General features: G+C 40.0%; 4 protein-coding genes and 1 long non-coding RNA gene across 10 annotated transcripts in view; 4 read left to right on the forward strand and 1 right to left on the reverse strand.

Moving 5' to 3' along the window:
* Positions 1–14,588, forward strand: part of LOC114643553 (protein NLRC5-like) — a 5,922,889-nt gene that overhangs the window by 5,333,614 nt on the left and 574,687 nt on the right. The window lies entirely within an intron of this gene.
* The window catches only part of LOC114643557 (NACHT, LRR and PYD domains-containing protein 3-like), a 1,908,976-nt gene that overhangs the window by 1,201,793 nt on the left and 692,595 nt on the right, over positions 1–14,588 (forward strand). The gene's annotated exons all lie outside the window — the stretch shown is intronic.
* The window catches only part of LOC114642226 (E3 ubiquitin-protein ligase TRIM16-like), a 773,543-nt gene that overhangs the window by 132,083 nt on the left and 626,872 nt on the right, over positions 1–14,588 (forward strand). The window lies entirely within an intron of this gene.
* Positions 1–14,588, forward strand: part of LOC127527383 (uncharacterized) — a 374,162-nt gene that overhangs the window by 25,717 nt on the left and 333,857 nt on the right. The window lies entirely within an intron of this gene.
* Positions 1–14,588, reverse strand: part of LOC114641943 (NACHT, LRR and PYD domains-containing protein 3-like) — a 476,010-nt gene that overhangs the window by 25,375 nt on the left and 436,047 nt on the right. For both annotated transcript variants that reach the window (XM_051925775.1, XM_051925776.1), the window contains one exon: positions 12,960–13,136. In XM_051925775.1, coding sequence (XP_051781735.1) covers positions 12,960–13,136 — 177 coding nt within the window. The remainder of the gene's footprint in view (positions 1–12,959; positions 13,137–14,588) is intronic.

Below are 14,588 nucleotides of genomic sequence, written 5' to 3' on the forward strand. Positions count from 1 at the left end.
GGTAACATCAGCCACGGTGCCTTCAGTTGTGAGAAGCAGATCATAGAATGGATGAAAATAGTTTACTGTCAAATATTGCAAAGAGTACGTGACACCTGTTTCCCCCTTATTCTTGGCTCATCAGGCGTGCACACTCATTGCACTCGCTTACGGTAATCGAACGTCGGACGTCAGCGCTAGAGGGGCTTCGCAGCGGTGAAGTATTGCTTTTAAATTTTAATTAAGAAGAAAAGAAAACCTTTTTAAATTAAGTCTTAAAAAGAGGTGTAAAGATATTGACAATAAGCTACGCAAACCCACCAAGACATGCAATCGTTTAAATCAAGGCGCAAGTCGAAAAACACCATCCCATAATATTAGTTAACGATTAACACATTTGTATATATATTGTAAGCATACAATACAACTGATAATATGTTGCGCTTATTTATCTGGTGTACTGACATTTTTGCGCGTTTAACGGCTGAAATCTAACGTGGTTTGTGCCCTTCAGAATGAAAAGAGTTTGCATTTACCTTTTAAATAAAAGGCGAGCTTTTAAGCCTGAGAAATGACCCCGTAAATGCACACGTTTAATTGCACATGTGTTAATATGTATGCTTACACAGTATTAAAAGACACTCAACAAGTACACAGTATTAAAAGACAGTCAACAATTAACGTCATTTACCTTCGTTCCTGCCTCCTCCATTAGAGTATATGGACAAAAATCAGGTTCCAGTTATGACCATTACACGTAGAATTTCAAAATGAAACCTGCCTAACTTTTGTAAGTAAGCTGTAAGGAATGAGCCTGCCAAATTTCAGCCTTCTATCTACACGGGAAGTTGGAGAATTAGTGATGAGTGAGTCAGTCAAACAGGTTCCAGTTATGACCATTACGCGTAGAATTTCGAAATAAAACCTGCCTAACTTTTGTAAGTAAGCTGTAAGGAATGAGCCTGCCAAATTTCAGACTTCTACCTACACGGGAAGTTGGAGAATTAGTGATGAGTGAGTCAGTCAAACAGGTTCCAGTTATGACCATTACGCGTAGAATTTCGAAATGAAACCTGCCTAACTTTTGTAAGTAAACTGTAAGGAATGAGCCTGCCAAATTTCAGATTTCTACCTACACGGGAAGTTGGAGAATTATTGATGAGTGAGTCAGTCAAACAGGTTCCAGTTATGACCATTACGCGTGGAATTTCGAAATAAAACCTGCCTAACTTTTGTAAGTAAGCTGTAAGGAATGAGCCTGCCAAATTTCAGACTTCTACCTACACGGGAAGTTGGAGAATTAGTGATGAGTCAGTCAGTCAGTCAGTCAGTCAGTCAGTCAGTCAGTGAGTCAGTGAGGGTTTGCCTTTTATTAGTATAGATATATATATATATATATATATATATATATATATACACACACATACACATATATATCCATCCATCCATTTTCCAACCCGCTGAATCCGAACACAGGGTCACGGGGGTCTGCTGGAGCCAATCCCAGCCAACACAGGGCACAAGGCAGGAAACAATCCTGGGCAGGGTGCCAACCCACCGCAGTATATATAGACATACATACATATATATATATATATATATATCTATATCTATATATATCTATATCTATATATGTATATCTATATATATCTAAATCTATATATATATATATATATATCTATATCTCTCTCTCTATCTCTCTCTGTCTCTATATATATATATATATATATATATATATATATATATATATATATATATATATATATATATATATATATATCCCCGCGAAGTACTGCTTTTAAATTTTTATGAAGTAGAAAAGCTTTTTAAATTGAGGGAAAATATCCCAATAGCAATTTGTTAAGGATCTGTTTTTTTGTGAAGCAGCCTTAACACAGCTTTTCCGCTGTTTTATAAACGAACGCCATATAAGGTCTTCCTTTTTCCTTGCTTCGCCAAGGAAAGAGCCTTTTTATTAAATCCAAGGGTTCTTCGCTTTTTTTTTTGTTTTTTTATTTATTATGATTGTTATAGTTCTGTTTGTATACGACGTTGTCAGTTCAGCACTCAGGTTGTAATATGACCAAGCCGTGCAAGCTTACTGTTAAGAATGCAACGTATAGTTGTACATGAGAAAAGCAATCTTGCCTCAAATCAATGGCCTACTTTTGTAGGTCTATGAACTTAATTTAAAGTTTAGGTTTACACGGTGCTTTCTTTCCGAAGTACCTGCACTCATGAATATGTCTTTATGCGTCAGTCGCTCAAATCCCCGCGCTTCGCACCGGCGAACTACTGCTTTTAAATTTTTATTAAGAAGAAAAGAAAACCTTTTAAAATTGAGGGAAAATATACCAATAACAGTTTGTTAAGGATCTGTTTTTTTGTGAAGCTGCGTTCACTCGAGTGATCACTTCGAGATGACTTGCTGGCTAACCATAAGCGTTACCTGGTAGGTAACCACCCATACAATCAGATTGTGAATCAGACTACGAATGCCGTGAATGTAATTACCCCGATCTACATGCTGTCAAATCAACGAACCACACACCGTGGCGCAATTTTAGGGGCTTAGCCTCTAGCGCTGACGTCCGAGGTTCGATTCCCGTAAGGGAGTGAAGTGAGCGCTTCGCACCGGCGAAGTACTGCTTTTAAATTTTTATTAAGAAGAAAAGAAAACCTTTTTAAATTAAGTCTTAAAAAGAGCTGTAAAGATATTGACAATAAGCTACGCAAACCCACCAAGACATGCAATCGTTTAAATCAAAGCGCGAGTTGAAAAACACCATCCCATAATATTAGTTAACGATTAACACATTTCTATATGTATTGTAAGCATACAATACAACTGATAATATGTTGCGCTTATTTATCTGGTGTACTGACATTTTTGCGCGTTTAATGGCTGAAATCTAACGTGGTTTGTGCCCTTCAGAATGAAAAGAGTTTGCATTTACCTTTTTAATAAAAGGCGAGCTTTTAAGCCTGAGAAATCACCCCGTAAATGCACACGTTTAATTGCACATGTGTTAATATGTATGCTTAAACAGTATTAAAAGACACTCAACAAGTACACAGTTTTAAAAGACAATCAACAGTTAACGTCATTTACCTTTGTTCCCGCGTTTGACTTGTGCTGTAAATCTCTTCCTCGTTTTCAGTTCATGTGATTACGTAGGAGGCGTAATACGTGATGACGCGATACGTGACTCTGCCTCCTCCATTAGAGTATATGGACAAAAAACAGGTTCCAGTTATGACCATTACACGTAGAATTTCGAAATGAAACCTGCCTAACTTTTGTAAGTAAGCTGTAAGGAATGAGCCTGCAAAATTTCAGCCTTCTACCTACACGGGAAGTTGGAGAATTAGTGATGAATGAGTCAGTCAAACAGGTTCCAGTTATGACCATTACGCGTAGAATTTCGAAATAAAACCTGCCTAACTTTTGTAAGTAAGCTGCAAGGAATGAGCCTGCCAAATTTCAGACTTCTACCTACACGGGAAGTTGGAGAATTAGTGATGAGTGAGTCAGTCAAACAGGTTCCAGTTATGACCATTACGCGTAGAATTTCGAAATAAAACCTGCCTAACTTTTGTAAGTAAGCTGTAAGGAATGAGCCTGCCAAATTTCAGACTTCTACCTACACGGGAAGTTGGAGAATTAGTGATGAGTGAGTCAGTCAGTCAGTCAGTCAGTGAGTCAGTGAGGGCTTTGCCTTTTATTAGTAACTGTTCTTTATACAGCCTCCAGTTAATACAAAATGCGGCCCCAAGAATTATTACAAGAACAAGAAAATACGAACACATAACTCCAGTTCTTAAATCCTTACACTGGCTCCCGGTTAAGTTTAGGGCAGATTTCAAAATCCTTCTTTTAACATATAAAGCATTAAATGGTCGAGGTCCGGCTTACTTGTCTGAACTTATCATGACTTACAAACCTGAGCGCACATTAAGATCTCAAGATGCCGGTCTGCTTATGATTCCAAGGATTAATAAAATAACAGTGGGAGGTCGATCTTTTAGTTACAAGGCCCCTAAACTGTGGAATGGTCTGCCTGCTACTATAAGAGATGCCCCTTCGGTCTCAGCTTTTAAATCCTGGCTGAAGACTCACTACTTCAGTTTAGCATATCCTGACTAGAGCTGCTGATTAACTGTACAGACTGCATCTCTGTTGTTAGTCATTAGCACTTACACATAAGTAACATGACAGTTAGAATTGGATACTAACCCTCACTTATTCTGTTTTTCTTCTCGGTACTCAAATGTGGCACTTGGTGCCATGGCCCACCTGCCAAGTTGTTTTGACTGCCTAAGGAAAAGTCATCTCTGATGGAGGATCGCAGGAATCGTGGGAGAGAGGGGTCCTTTCATCGGATTGGCTGGCCCAGCACTGTTTCAGCTGTGGAATGGCCAAATGGGGGAGGCAGCTTGAAGGATGAGGTCTCCAGGACTGTACACAAATCCAAATCTTATTATGGGATATATCATCTACTGTTAAATTCTGCTCTGTACTTCTAAAATTTATATTTTTTATTTCTTACTATATTGAGGAATTGTTCTGTTCTGTGTATTGTATTGTATTGTATTGACCCCCTTCTTTTGACACCCACTGCACGCCCAACCTACCTGGAAAGGGGTCTCTCTTTGAACTGCCTTTCCCAAGGTTTCTTCCATTTTTTCCCTACAAGGTTTTTTTTTTGGAAGTTTTTCCTTGTATTCTTGGAGAGTTGAATAAAAAGGTTCTATATTTTGACTGCATCTGTCATGCAATGTGATTTCCTTCTCTTCATTAGTGCCACCCCCTTGAAAAGTATCACTTTATGGGGCAATGCAAACCTGTATTAATACTCTTGACAGTGGAATAGGTTATTCTTAGCCAGTAATTGCAGTGGAAAATGTGTTTAACATCCACTCATGCATGGGAAAAAAATACCGTCAAACACCGTGAAACCGGGATAATTTAGAAAAATACCGTGATATAGAATTTTGGTCATACCGCCCACCCCTACAAGTAACATATTAACTACTTCTACACCTGCTTGGCCGCATCGGAAGAAATAGTTAATTGAATCAGTCACTATTATTACTGTTTTCATGTTCAGACTAATCGTTATGTTTTATTTTTCAGGTGCAGTGTGATATGTGCAGTCGCTGGGCACATTTGAATGTGAAAAATACAATGAAAAAATTGAAATAACATATGTTTGTAAAAAATGTATAGATAAATAAGTATTGTTCTTTGGTCTTTGTTGTTGGAGTGTTTTATTGTTCACAAATGTATGTAAATTAAAGCCTTTCTATTCTTCCTATGATGTGCTATTGTTTTATTTGAAATGCCCTCAAATAAGGTGCTTAATGGACCTTAAAAGTTTCACTTAATATGTTCAATAGAAAATATTACACATACTTTATAATGTTGTATGTAATACAGTTGTTGTTTATTTTGTTATACTATACTGTACAGTATATAATGTGTCAGCTTTGCAGTATATTTCAGTCCTTGGAAATGTGTTACTGATGTACCCATATGCATTATGAAGGTAGGATGTTTAGTTAGTGTTATTTACCCCATTGAGATGATCTACCCATATGCATTATAAAGATAGGATTTTTCGATAAGGTAGCACCAATCAATAGATATATCTGTCGAAATAAACTACGGTAGGATACTTCGACAAAGTAGGACAAATCGTCAGAACACCGGCTGGAGACAGATTGACTGAACCCTGAACACGGACCCAGGAATTTATATCTTAATACACAGGGGCTCTGAGATCAGGCTGTTTTTATTTAAGTCTTTAGATTTTAAAAAGTTTGCTTGCGAGTGTATTCATATTTATACCCACAATCCTATTAAACTAGTAATGGACATGTTTAATAGGGGTCCGAGAAAACCCTCCTTTCTGATTTAAAAGGGTTTTTAACGGTAATTTTCTATCGCAGAGTTTTTAAACGGTGCAACGAGCCATCTTCAGCAGAAGGTTGAGTGCGTGTGTTACTGGGATATGTTTTAAGCTACTTTACCAGGCACAGAGTATCCAATATATTAACACGGTACTAGTCAGGATTTCACTTTTTTTTTTTTTTTTTAAATCTGGTACCTCCTTTTTCCATCTTGTGCATTGTTCAGTAAACCTTATTTTGGTGGATCAGAACATTTTGCTTACACCCCAATCATTATTCTCTTTAGGTTTTGAACTGTTATACCTACATTTTATAAGTTTCAGCAGTCCTTGTTTCTGTGACAGTAACTTAATCATATGGTGTAAAAATCCAGACTACTCACTTTTTAAAAGCTCTGAATTTACCAATTCAATCAATATGTCAGCTTTGGATCCATTTCACCAAGGCAATTGGGGGCTTCCTCTTTGTAGATTTTAGTTTGAAGGGACAGCATTTCTCAACCTTTAAAACTGTGTTATGAAAACTTGGGTCGCAAATACGTAATCATGTCCCCCTAACGTTTTTTTTTTTTTTGAAAGGAGCCCCTAATACCAATTTGTTCTTTTTAAGTAATGATATAACATAGAGGCATGTTTTATTATACCTACTTATCTTTTAGCGACATTTATCTAACTCTATATTTATTTTTCTAGTATCAGAATGTAGTTTGAGTTAATTTGTTTTGGTTTCAATAGATGTATTTTTCATATTTTCGATTCTTTGTTTTCTTTTTGTTACATCGTGCGTCGTTACGTCTGTAGTCGCAGAGTCCTCGGTGTCGGGCACATCAGCCTCAGGTCAAAACAGGCCACCATAGGTGGCCGTCTGGCCTGTAGACCATCATGCCTGATCAGGAGTATAGCCTTAGTGGTGCTGATTGTTAACTGTTCAAAACACGTCGTTGAAAAAGTTGTTTTATAGCCCGGCAAATCCTGTCCGCTTGGGGGGCCAAAGACTCTTTGAAAAGAGTGTCCCACCCCACCCGCCTGATTGGCCCTCCTTTGTGTCAAAAGCATTTTGAGGGATGTCGGTCCCACCCCCCTGCTTGGTCCTGTTTTGGGTCAAGAGCCATTTGATGGATTGTCTCTTATTCATGTTTGTGAAATGTACTTCTACATAAAAAAAAAACCTAAGGTCTCGGGAGTCTGGTCATTGTGAATAGTTAATACAGAAAAGAGAATACAGAACACACGCCGCACTTGTCCTATCTCTTCTGAAAAACACTAGTTGAATTTTGAACATCACGTACTATGGTTGGTTAACACTGTGGACACATGCCCCTTAAAGATTACAGAATCTTTTGCATTCTCCATTACAAGATCCATAGCACCCGCAGAAAGTTTGGCAATTAAGTGGAGACCCCTTAGTTTGTCAGAATCATCTGGGTAGAGCCCAGGTCCATATTCTAAAATATCTTATATCTATTTAGTTAGCATGTCGGCACGGTTCATTTTCAATATATGGGGTATATTTCGCTGACCAGGGGTTTCTTTTCAAAAGGTTAAAATAAAACAGAGTTCCAAGATATCCCTAATTGAAACGGCAACATGTGTTATTAAGTGCAAATAAGTGGATAGTACTGGCGATCTTTGATGGGCTGAATGGCCTGTTCTCGTCTAGAGTGTTCTAATGTATAGGTTTGTATTGCATTCTCATTCTTAAAGCTGTATCAAACTATGGTTAATTTCAAAGCAAAATGCATCCAATCATTTTGCTTATAACTAAATTAAATAAACCTTATAACTAGAGCCCAGTGCTTGATAATATACTTAACACTAATTGATATCATTAAATGGTACTTCTGTGTTTTTATTTAGTTTTAAAATTTTTAATATGCCTTTTGCAAGCTTTATTTAAAAATTAACTCTTTAAGACATCTTCAGACTATTCCAGACTGTACATGTCAAAAAAGCTTATTATTTATTTCAAAAAGGTTTCTTTTCATGCTGGTTTTGTCCCCATATCAATGTTTTTTATACCTTATGACTGTTTTCCAAATTGTAATAACTCCTTTATAACTCCACTTTTTCATGTTCTTCCTGACTCTGGAGGAACCCAAATTTTAGTGCCGGATAAGGTCCTAACAATACCAGTCTAATGTTAATTAGCCTCATACTCTCAGATGTTAAATAATGTTTTGCCCAACTCATTGCAAATCCGAGGAACGGGCTAAATAGATGACCGTTTAGCTAATAATATACTGCAAAACACGTAGGTTCAGTTGCAGTGTGCTGTGAGTTTGGGTTGATCCCTTGTTGATCCGTTCTTAATATGTTTTTTAATTTCCTCTGCGACTTAGTGTTTGTAAATTTTGTTTTTTACTGTCTTATATTTGTGATACTTGCTTGATGTGGATATGGGCGAGTCAATGTTTCATTTTGGAACAATAATAATAATGTCTAGCTTAACTCTGCCCTTGACCATGATCACCGCACAAACCCCGTGGCCTTTGACTCGTAATCAAGAAGAACGCAACCACTTCTTGACTCTTGGAATCACAGTTCAAACTTACATCCCCTTCACCCTGAATGCGACTCAAACAAAGGATGTTTTTTTTTTTTTCACAAACAGATGGGGGAAAAAGCCGTTTTCAAGGCTAGATGTCCTATGTAACTTGGACTACCTAAAAGAAAGAATAAACCTCACAGTTTTAGTAAACTTGTAATCCTTGTGCTAACACATATCTTCTTCTATAATAAGCTAACGTAGCTGTCCAGGATTTTAAATCACCTGTAGCTCGCAAACCTATTGGCTTGAAATTTGTTACACATACAGTATACTACGTGACGGCTACTATCCGCTTTCGGGTGATGATTTTATTACTCTTTTTATTTTATTGTTGAATCAACTCTCGGCACCGCGCAGCAGGGCGGCCGTGCTGCGCATGCGTGAGAAGCAGGGGGCCTCTAGGGTGGAGAGAAAAAAAAAAAAGAGCTGCTCAGGAAGCAGCAAACCCCTCATCCTCTGAGCAAACGAATGCTACACGTCCAGAGAAAGAGGAGGAATACTATGAATACTCAAGTCAAGTGTATTCACTGCACGTTATCGTGCAGTACGCCGTTACTGGTAATAGATATTATTATTATTATTAACTATTCACTAAAACATTTTCCTTCCTGATTTGCCTAACATGTCCAAAATAAGCCTGATCAGCCCTGTAGTGTATAGGCTTATGTAACGTACTATAACCATTCTTATTTTTCAGGGGCTTATAACTGCGGTAAAATGGAAGGCTATTACCAAGCAGTAACAGAATTTCTAAAACTTTGTTTTATACAAAGCACCCTGAGTATCAAAGTGTTCATAGCCTGATGATGAAAATGCCGTTTTAAGTTAAAACCTGAACAAGATAACTGTTTTCTATTCAACATATAAAACGTTTAGTAAATAAAGAGAGACTAAATACAATTTATAGCAAAAATGGAACACCGATGGACAGCTGAATAACCGAGCAAATCTACTTTAACTTGAAGTGAAGCAGAGTGTTTTACAAATCATCCCCTACACAGTGATTCCCAAACTGTGGGGGGAGGGGGCGCGACGTAACAAAAAGAAAACAAGAATCGAAAATATGAAAAATACATCTATTGAAACCATAACAAATTAACTCAAACTACATTCTGATGCTAGAAAAATAAATATAGAGTTAGATAAATGTCGCTAAAAGTAAAGTAGGTATAATAAAACGTGCCTCTATGTTATATCATTACTTAAAAAGAACAAATTGGTATTAGGGGCTCCTTTCAAAAAAAAAAAAAACGTTAGGGGGACACGATTACGTATTTGCGACCCAAGTTTTCATAACACAGTTTTAAAGGTTGAGAAATGCTGTCCCTTCAAACTAAAATCTACAAAGAGGAAGCCCCCAATTGCCTTGGTGAAGTGGATCCAAAGCTGACATATTGATTGAATTGGTAAATTCAGAGCTTTTAAAAAGTGAGTAGTCTGGATTTTTACACCATATGATTAAGTTACTGTCACAGAAACAAGGACTGCTGAAACTTATAAAATGTAGGTATAACAGTTAAAAACTTAAAGAGAATAATGATTGGGGTGTAAGCAAAATGTTCTGATCCACCAAAATAAGGTTTACTGAACAATGCACAAGATGGACAAAAGGAGGTACCAGATTAAAAAACATAGTGAAATCCTGACTAGTACCGTGTTAATATATTGGATACTCTGTGCCTGGTAAAGTATCTTAAAACATATCCCAGTAACACACGCACTCAACCCTCTGCTGAAGATGGCTCGTTGCACCGTTTAAAAACTCTGCGATAGAAAATTACCGTTAAAAACCCTTTTAAATCAGAAGGGAGGGTTTTCTCAGACCCCTATTAAACATGTCCATTACTAGTTTAATAGGATTGCGGGTATAAATATGAATACACTCGCAAGCAAACTTTTTAAAATTTAAAGACTTAAATAAAAACAGACAGCCTGATCTCAGAGCCCCTGTGTATTAAGATATAAATTCTTGGGTCCGTGTTCAGGGTTCAGTCAATCTGTCTCCAGCCGGCTGTCCAGATGAGAATTTTTATAAAGCATAAATGTTTTGTTATCAGACTTTTAAAACAAGCGGCTCCGTACAAAAAATAACCGAGTACATAGTTCAGAATACTGACGTCTTATGTCCGAGCTATTACACACCCGGCCTGCTCTTTTAAACCAGGCCTGAATATTCTCAGAGGAGAGAACCTGTTTGAATTTCAGACGCCGAGACAAAACTTAACTGATTGTAAAGCCCGTTTCGGTAAGAGAAAAAAAAACTAATACTGTTTGCTTCAGTCCTATGAACATTAATCGTCGTACACGTAGATAGAGAGATAGAAATATAAAATGCTACAATTTATATACACACGCGCGCGCTCACGCTCCTACACACACGCTGTGTAATTAACATGCTGATAATTCCTGCACACTGTAAGCAAATATTTTTAAAAGGGAATTACCGGAGAATCAACTTGGAAATATTAAGTATAAAATATAAGGATTCATCCCTCCGTTTTAAAACATGCTCGTTTAACACTTATAATAATCCTGAACGGTTCTTACCGTTATATTGACTGTCGGTGCTCTGTGCAGATGGCCGTACACCGAAAAGGCCTGTATTTTTAAAAAAAGGAGCCTTTGTTATGCATAGATTTATTTTAGCAAATGTGTGGCCTCACTTTAAGTGTGTTTCAAACTGAACCTTATGTTAAAGTAATTATGTGTGAACATCTTTTGTGTCGGTATAAGGATTGATCCGTCCTAATAGCTACACCCCCACCCCCCTTAGCTTCAGGATGTCAGAGCTGTTGGCCGTGAACATCCGTGTATTGTTCGGGTTGAAAAGTCAACTTTGTAAGCATTCGAAATCTTTTAATATCACAAGGTGAGACCTTTTTTTCACACTGCCCTGAACGATCTGATACGGGCTTAAAGATCAGGCTATCCAACAGGAGCTTGTGAGCTCCCAAAGGCTTAAGACAATTTCACTTGGCAGGGATTTTTTAAATATATAATTCCGGGTTTGAAATTTATATGTCTCAAACGTTCTTTAAAAGGATCCTGTTGCCTGTTATTTTACAGATCTCATATCGATCTTGTTATCATTAAAAACTTTTTCATCTCGTGGGGGGGTTTAGCTCCTGATACGCATGCGCGCAGGACGATGTCCCAGTGCCTCACAGCCTCAAGGTCTGTCAGTTTCCTGGGGCTGCGTGCTCAGACAATTGCCTGCTCTCTGCGTGCACGTGCAGCGGTCTGCTCCAAGAGGCTCTGTGTAGAGTAGACGGAGAGAACCCGGCAGCTTGTATTTGGAAACTACAGGCAGCCTGCTCCGAGACAGAGAGCCAGGCATCACCCGGCGGTGTGAAGTAAAGGTTTTTTCAGCTTAGAGACTGTCTGTGAGCTGAAGAAATCATTTTTGACTTAGATAAAAGGTTAGATATTTTAAATAAGAGTTTCTTACCCAAAGCAATAGAGACAAGAATGGCCCCCAAGAGGCTTGGATGGTAGGGGCCCTTCCTTAACATGTTGGGGTGTGTGTTGTGTGTGTGTGTGTGTGTGTGTGTGTGTGTGTGTGTGTGTGTGTGTGTGTGTGTGTGTGTGTGTGGAGGCAATCTCCCCTCGGGCTACAGGCAGAGGCCTCCTGCTCCGAGTCAGAGAGCCGGACAGCACCCGGCGGTGTGAAGTAAAGGCTTTTTCAGCTTAGAGACTGTCTGTGAGCTGGAGAAATCATTTTGACTTAGATAAAGGTTAGATAGACATTTTAAATAATAGATACAGAGATTTTCTTACCCAAAGGACTAGAGTCAGGAATGGCTATAAGGCAGAATGGACAGGTTGAAACATGTGTGTGTTTGTCTCACCTCGGGGAGAAATGATCAAGGACTGGCCTGGGGCTGGAGTCAGAGTCAAAATGACTATGACGGCCATCTGGTGTGTGTGTGTGTGTGTGTGTGTGAGCGGTCTCTTCCTCTAGGGGCAGGGAAGCGGAAAGGGGCGTCCTCAGGGTTAACTGACCGTGGGCAGGAAACTAAGTCAGAAGGCCTGTGACCACCAAGAGGTGCGGACGGCAGGGTCTGCTACAGACTTGCCTGAACTTGTCCTCGGGAGAGGTGGGGGCGGGTTCAAGGAGGGGGCACCCATCCATCAAATAAAATCTTGGCCATTTCCTGGGGTAAAAACAGGATGGGCGATGGTCCTGGAAGTGACGGACTTCCGGCCGGGAAAACCGGAAGGGGGGCTGGAGTTTATGACGTCATTCCAAAAGGGGCGGGGCTTAACTCATCAATCATTTTGACAGAAGCCGCATGCATATACAGTAACTACTGGTGTTCAAGTAGGTGGTCTCATCTGACAGAGCAGGTCCTCCTCATCTTCCTCTGTTTGTCTCTCCTTATCTTTGTTTTCCTTCCTGTCTGTCACCTCAGTCAGCTCCACTTGTCACTGTCACTCTGGTCACTCCGTGTGCTGTCATGTGATCAGCCCGCCCGTCAATAACATTTTCGCACCCCCCAGCCCTCCCCCTCTTTACTCACCCCAGTGTCTCTAATTCACAGTTGTCACTCCTGAGCCCCTCACTCAGCTGACGAGCCCCTGAATCTCCCAGGTTGTTGTTGTTGTTTAGCTCCAGTTCAGTCAGCTGTGAGTTTGGAGATGAGAGGACCGAGGAGAGAGCTGAGCAGCAGGCCGAGGTGAGACCACAAGAGACCAACCTGTGAAGAAGAAGAGAGACGAGTGAGGACAGACAGACAGACAGAAGGACACACAGCACAAGGGCTCAATGACTGCGCCATCTTCACTGAAATGCACTTTGACTCTGAGACCACCACTGTCCTTATAAGGTAAGGCACTATAAACCTGACAGCGTCTTCTGCCTTCCTGCCACACTGACTGGTGAAAAGTCACTCAAAGTGACATGTGGACACTGGACAGGACTATGAAGGACATGAGGCTGACAGTGTCCTGCACTCGAGGGTCCAGACAGACTTGTCAAAACCGATGACAGTGGAGGGACCACCTTGGATTTGTGTCTGTAACTGAGGACTCAGCACATGGAGGGGCTTTAACTGATTTGCAGGACCACATCCACAGATTCCTGTTAGACACGCCGGTCACTGCTGGACATCGGAGAGCGTGACACTTGAGTGTCTGTCATGGTGGGCTCTCCTGATGTCAGACCACTTAGACGATGAGGACCCTCTGTCTGTCTATTGTGACAAAGACTGGACTTACTGTGTGATCATTGACATAATGGACAGGGTGGACAGGGCTGACATGTGACACTTCTGATGCTCACAAGTCACATGCTGACCGGTGCCACTGACCAGCTGACCTCAGTCCACTAAAGGCCTCACTGCTGGTGACCTCAGTTTTCTTATTTCTCTCCTAATTTGTAATAAAGCAAGTGGACGAGCTCTGAATGGACACTCAGCATCCCACAGTCCAGTCCCCTGGGCACAGAGGTGGTCTGAGTGGACTGTGAAGTGACCCCCATTACTGCTGACCACTGCTGTCCACTCCCAGCTCTCCTCTGACCTGAGTTGCCCATTCAGAGCAAAATGGCAGAGTGACCTGCTAGCATCACCACCTGCTGGTAGGTGTTAGAAATGACACAATTGACATCTCAGTGACATCAAACCACACGGAGAATTAAAGAATAAAAAGACAAGAAGAACAGCAGCTGGGCCACCGAAAGAGAAAAGAGTCAGAAGATCACAAGAAGAACACGTGAGGGGCTCAGAAAAGGACGAGAATCATCAGGAATTCAGCAGTCTGGACCACCAGGATTAACTCACCTGTGAAGATCAGGAAACAAATCAAAAGAACAACAACACATCCCATAATAAACAGACAGAATATGAGATAGTGTGAAAGAAAACCAAACAATTGTCTCTTCATAGCTCAGTCCTAAATCACAAGCAAATCCTTTTAGTTCTGAAGACACAAGTGAAGCCCCCCATGGCAGTCTGTTTGAGGGGTCCTGCTTCTCGAGGTCCGACCACATAAACCTCACAGTCTGAGGGCCAACGCGATTCTCTCAATGACTTCTTCAGGGCAAACAATAAAACATAACACACGTTACTAAATAAATCTGTGACAATGACAATGACCTGTGTGACATTAAAGAGTATTGGCGTCCACTGCAGCTGTCCCCGTGTTTACGA

This window comes from Erpetoichthys calabaricus, chromosome 4 (genome assembly GCF_900747795.2).
Source record: "Erpetoichthys calabaricus chromosome 4, fErpCal1.3, whole genome shotgun sequence".
In the NCBI taxonomy this organism is placed as follows: Eukaryota; Metazoa; Chordata; class Cladistia; order Polypteriformes; family Polypteridae; genus Erpetoichthys; species Erpetoichthys calabaricus.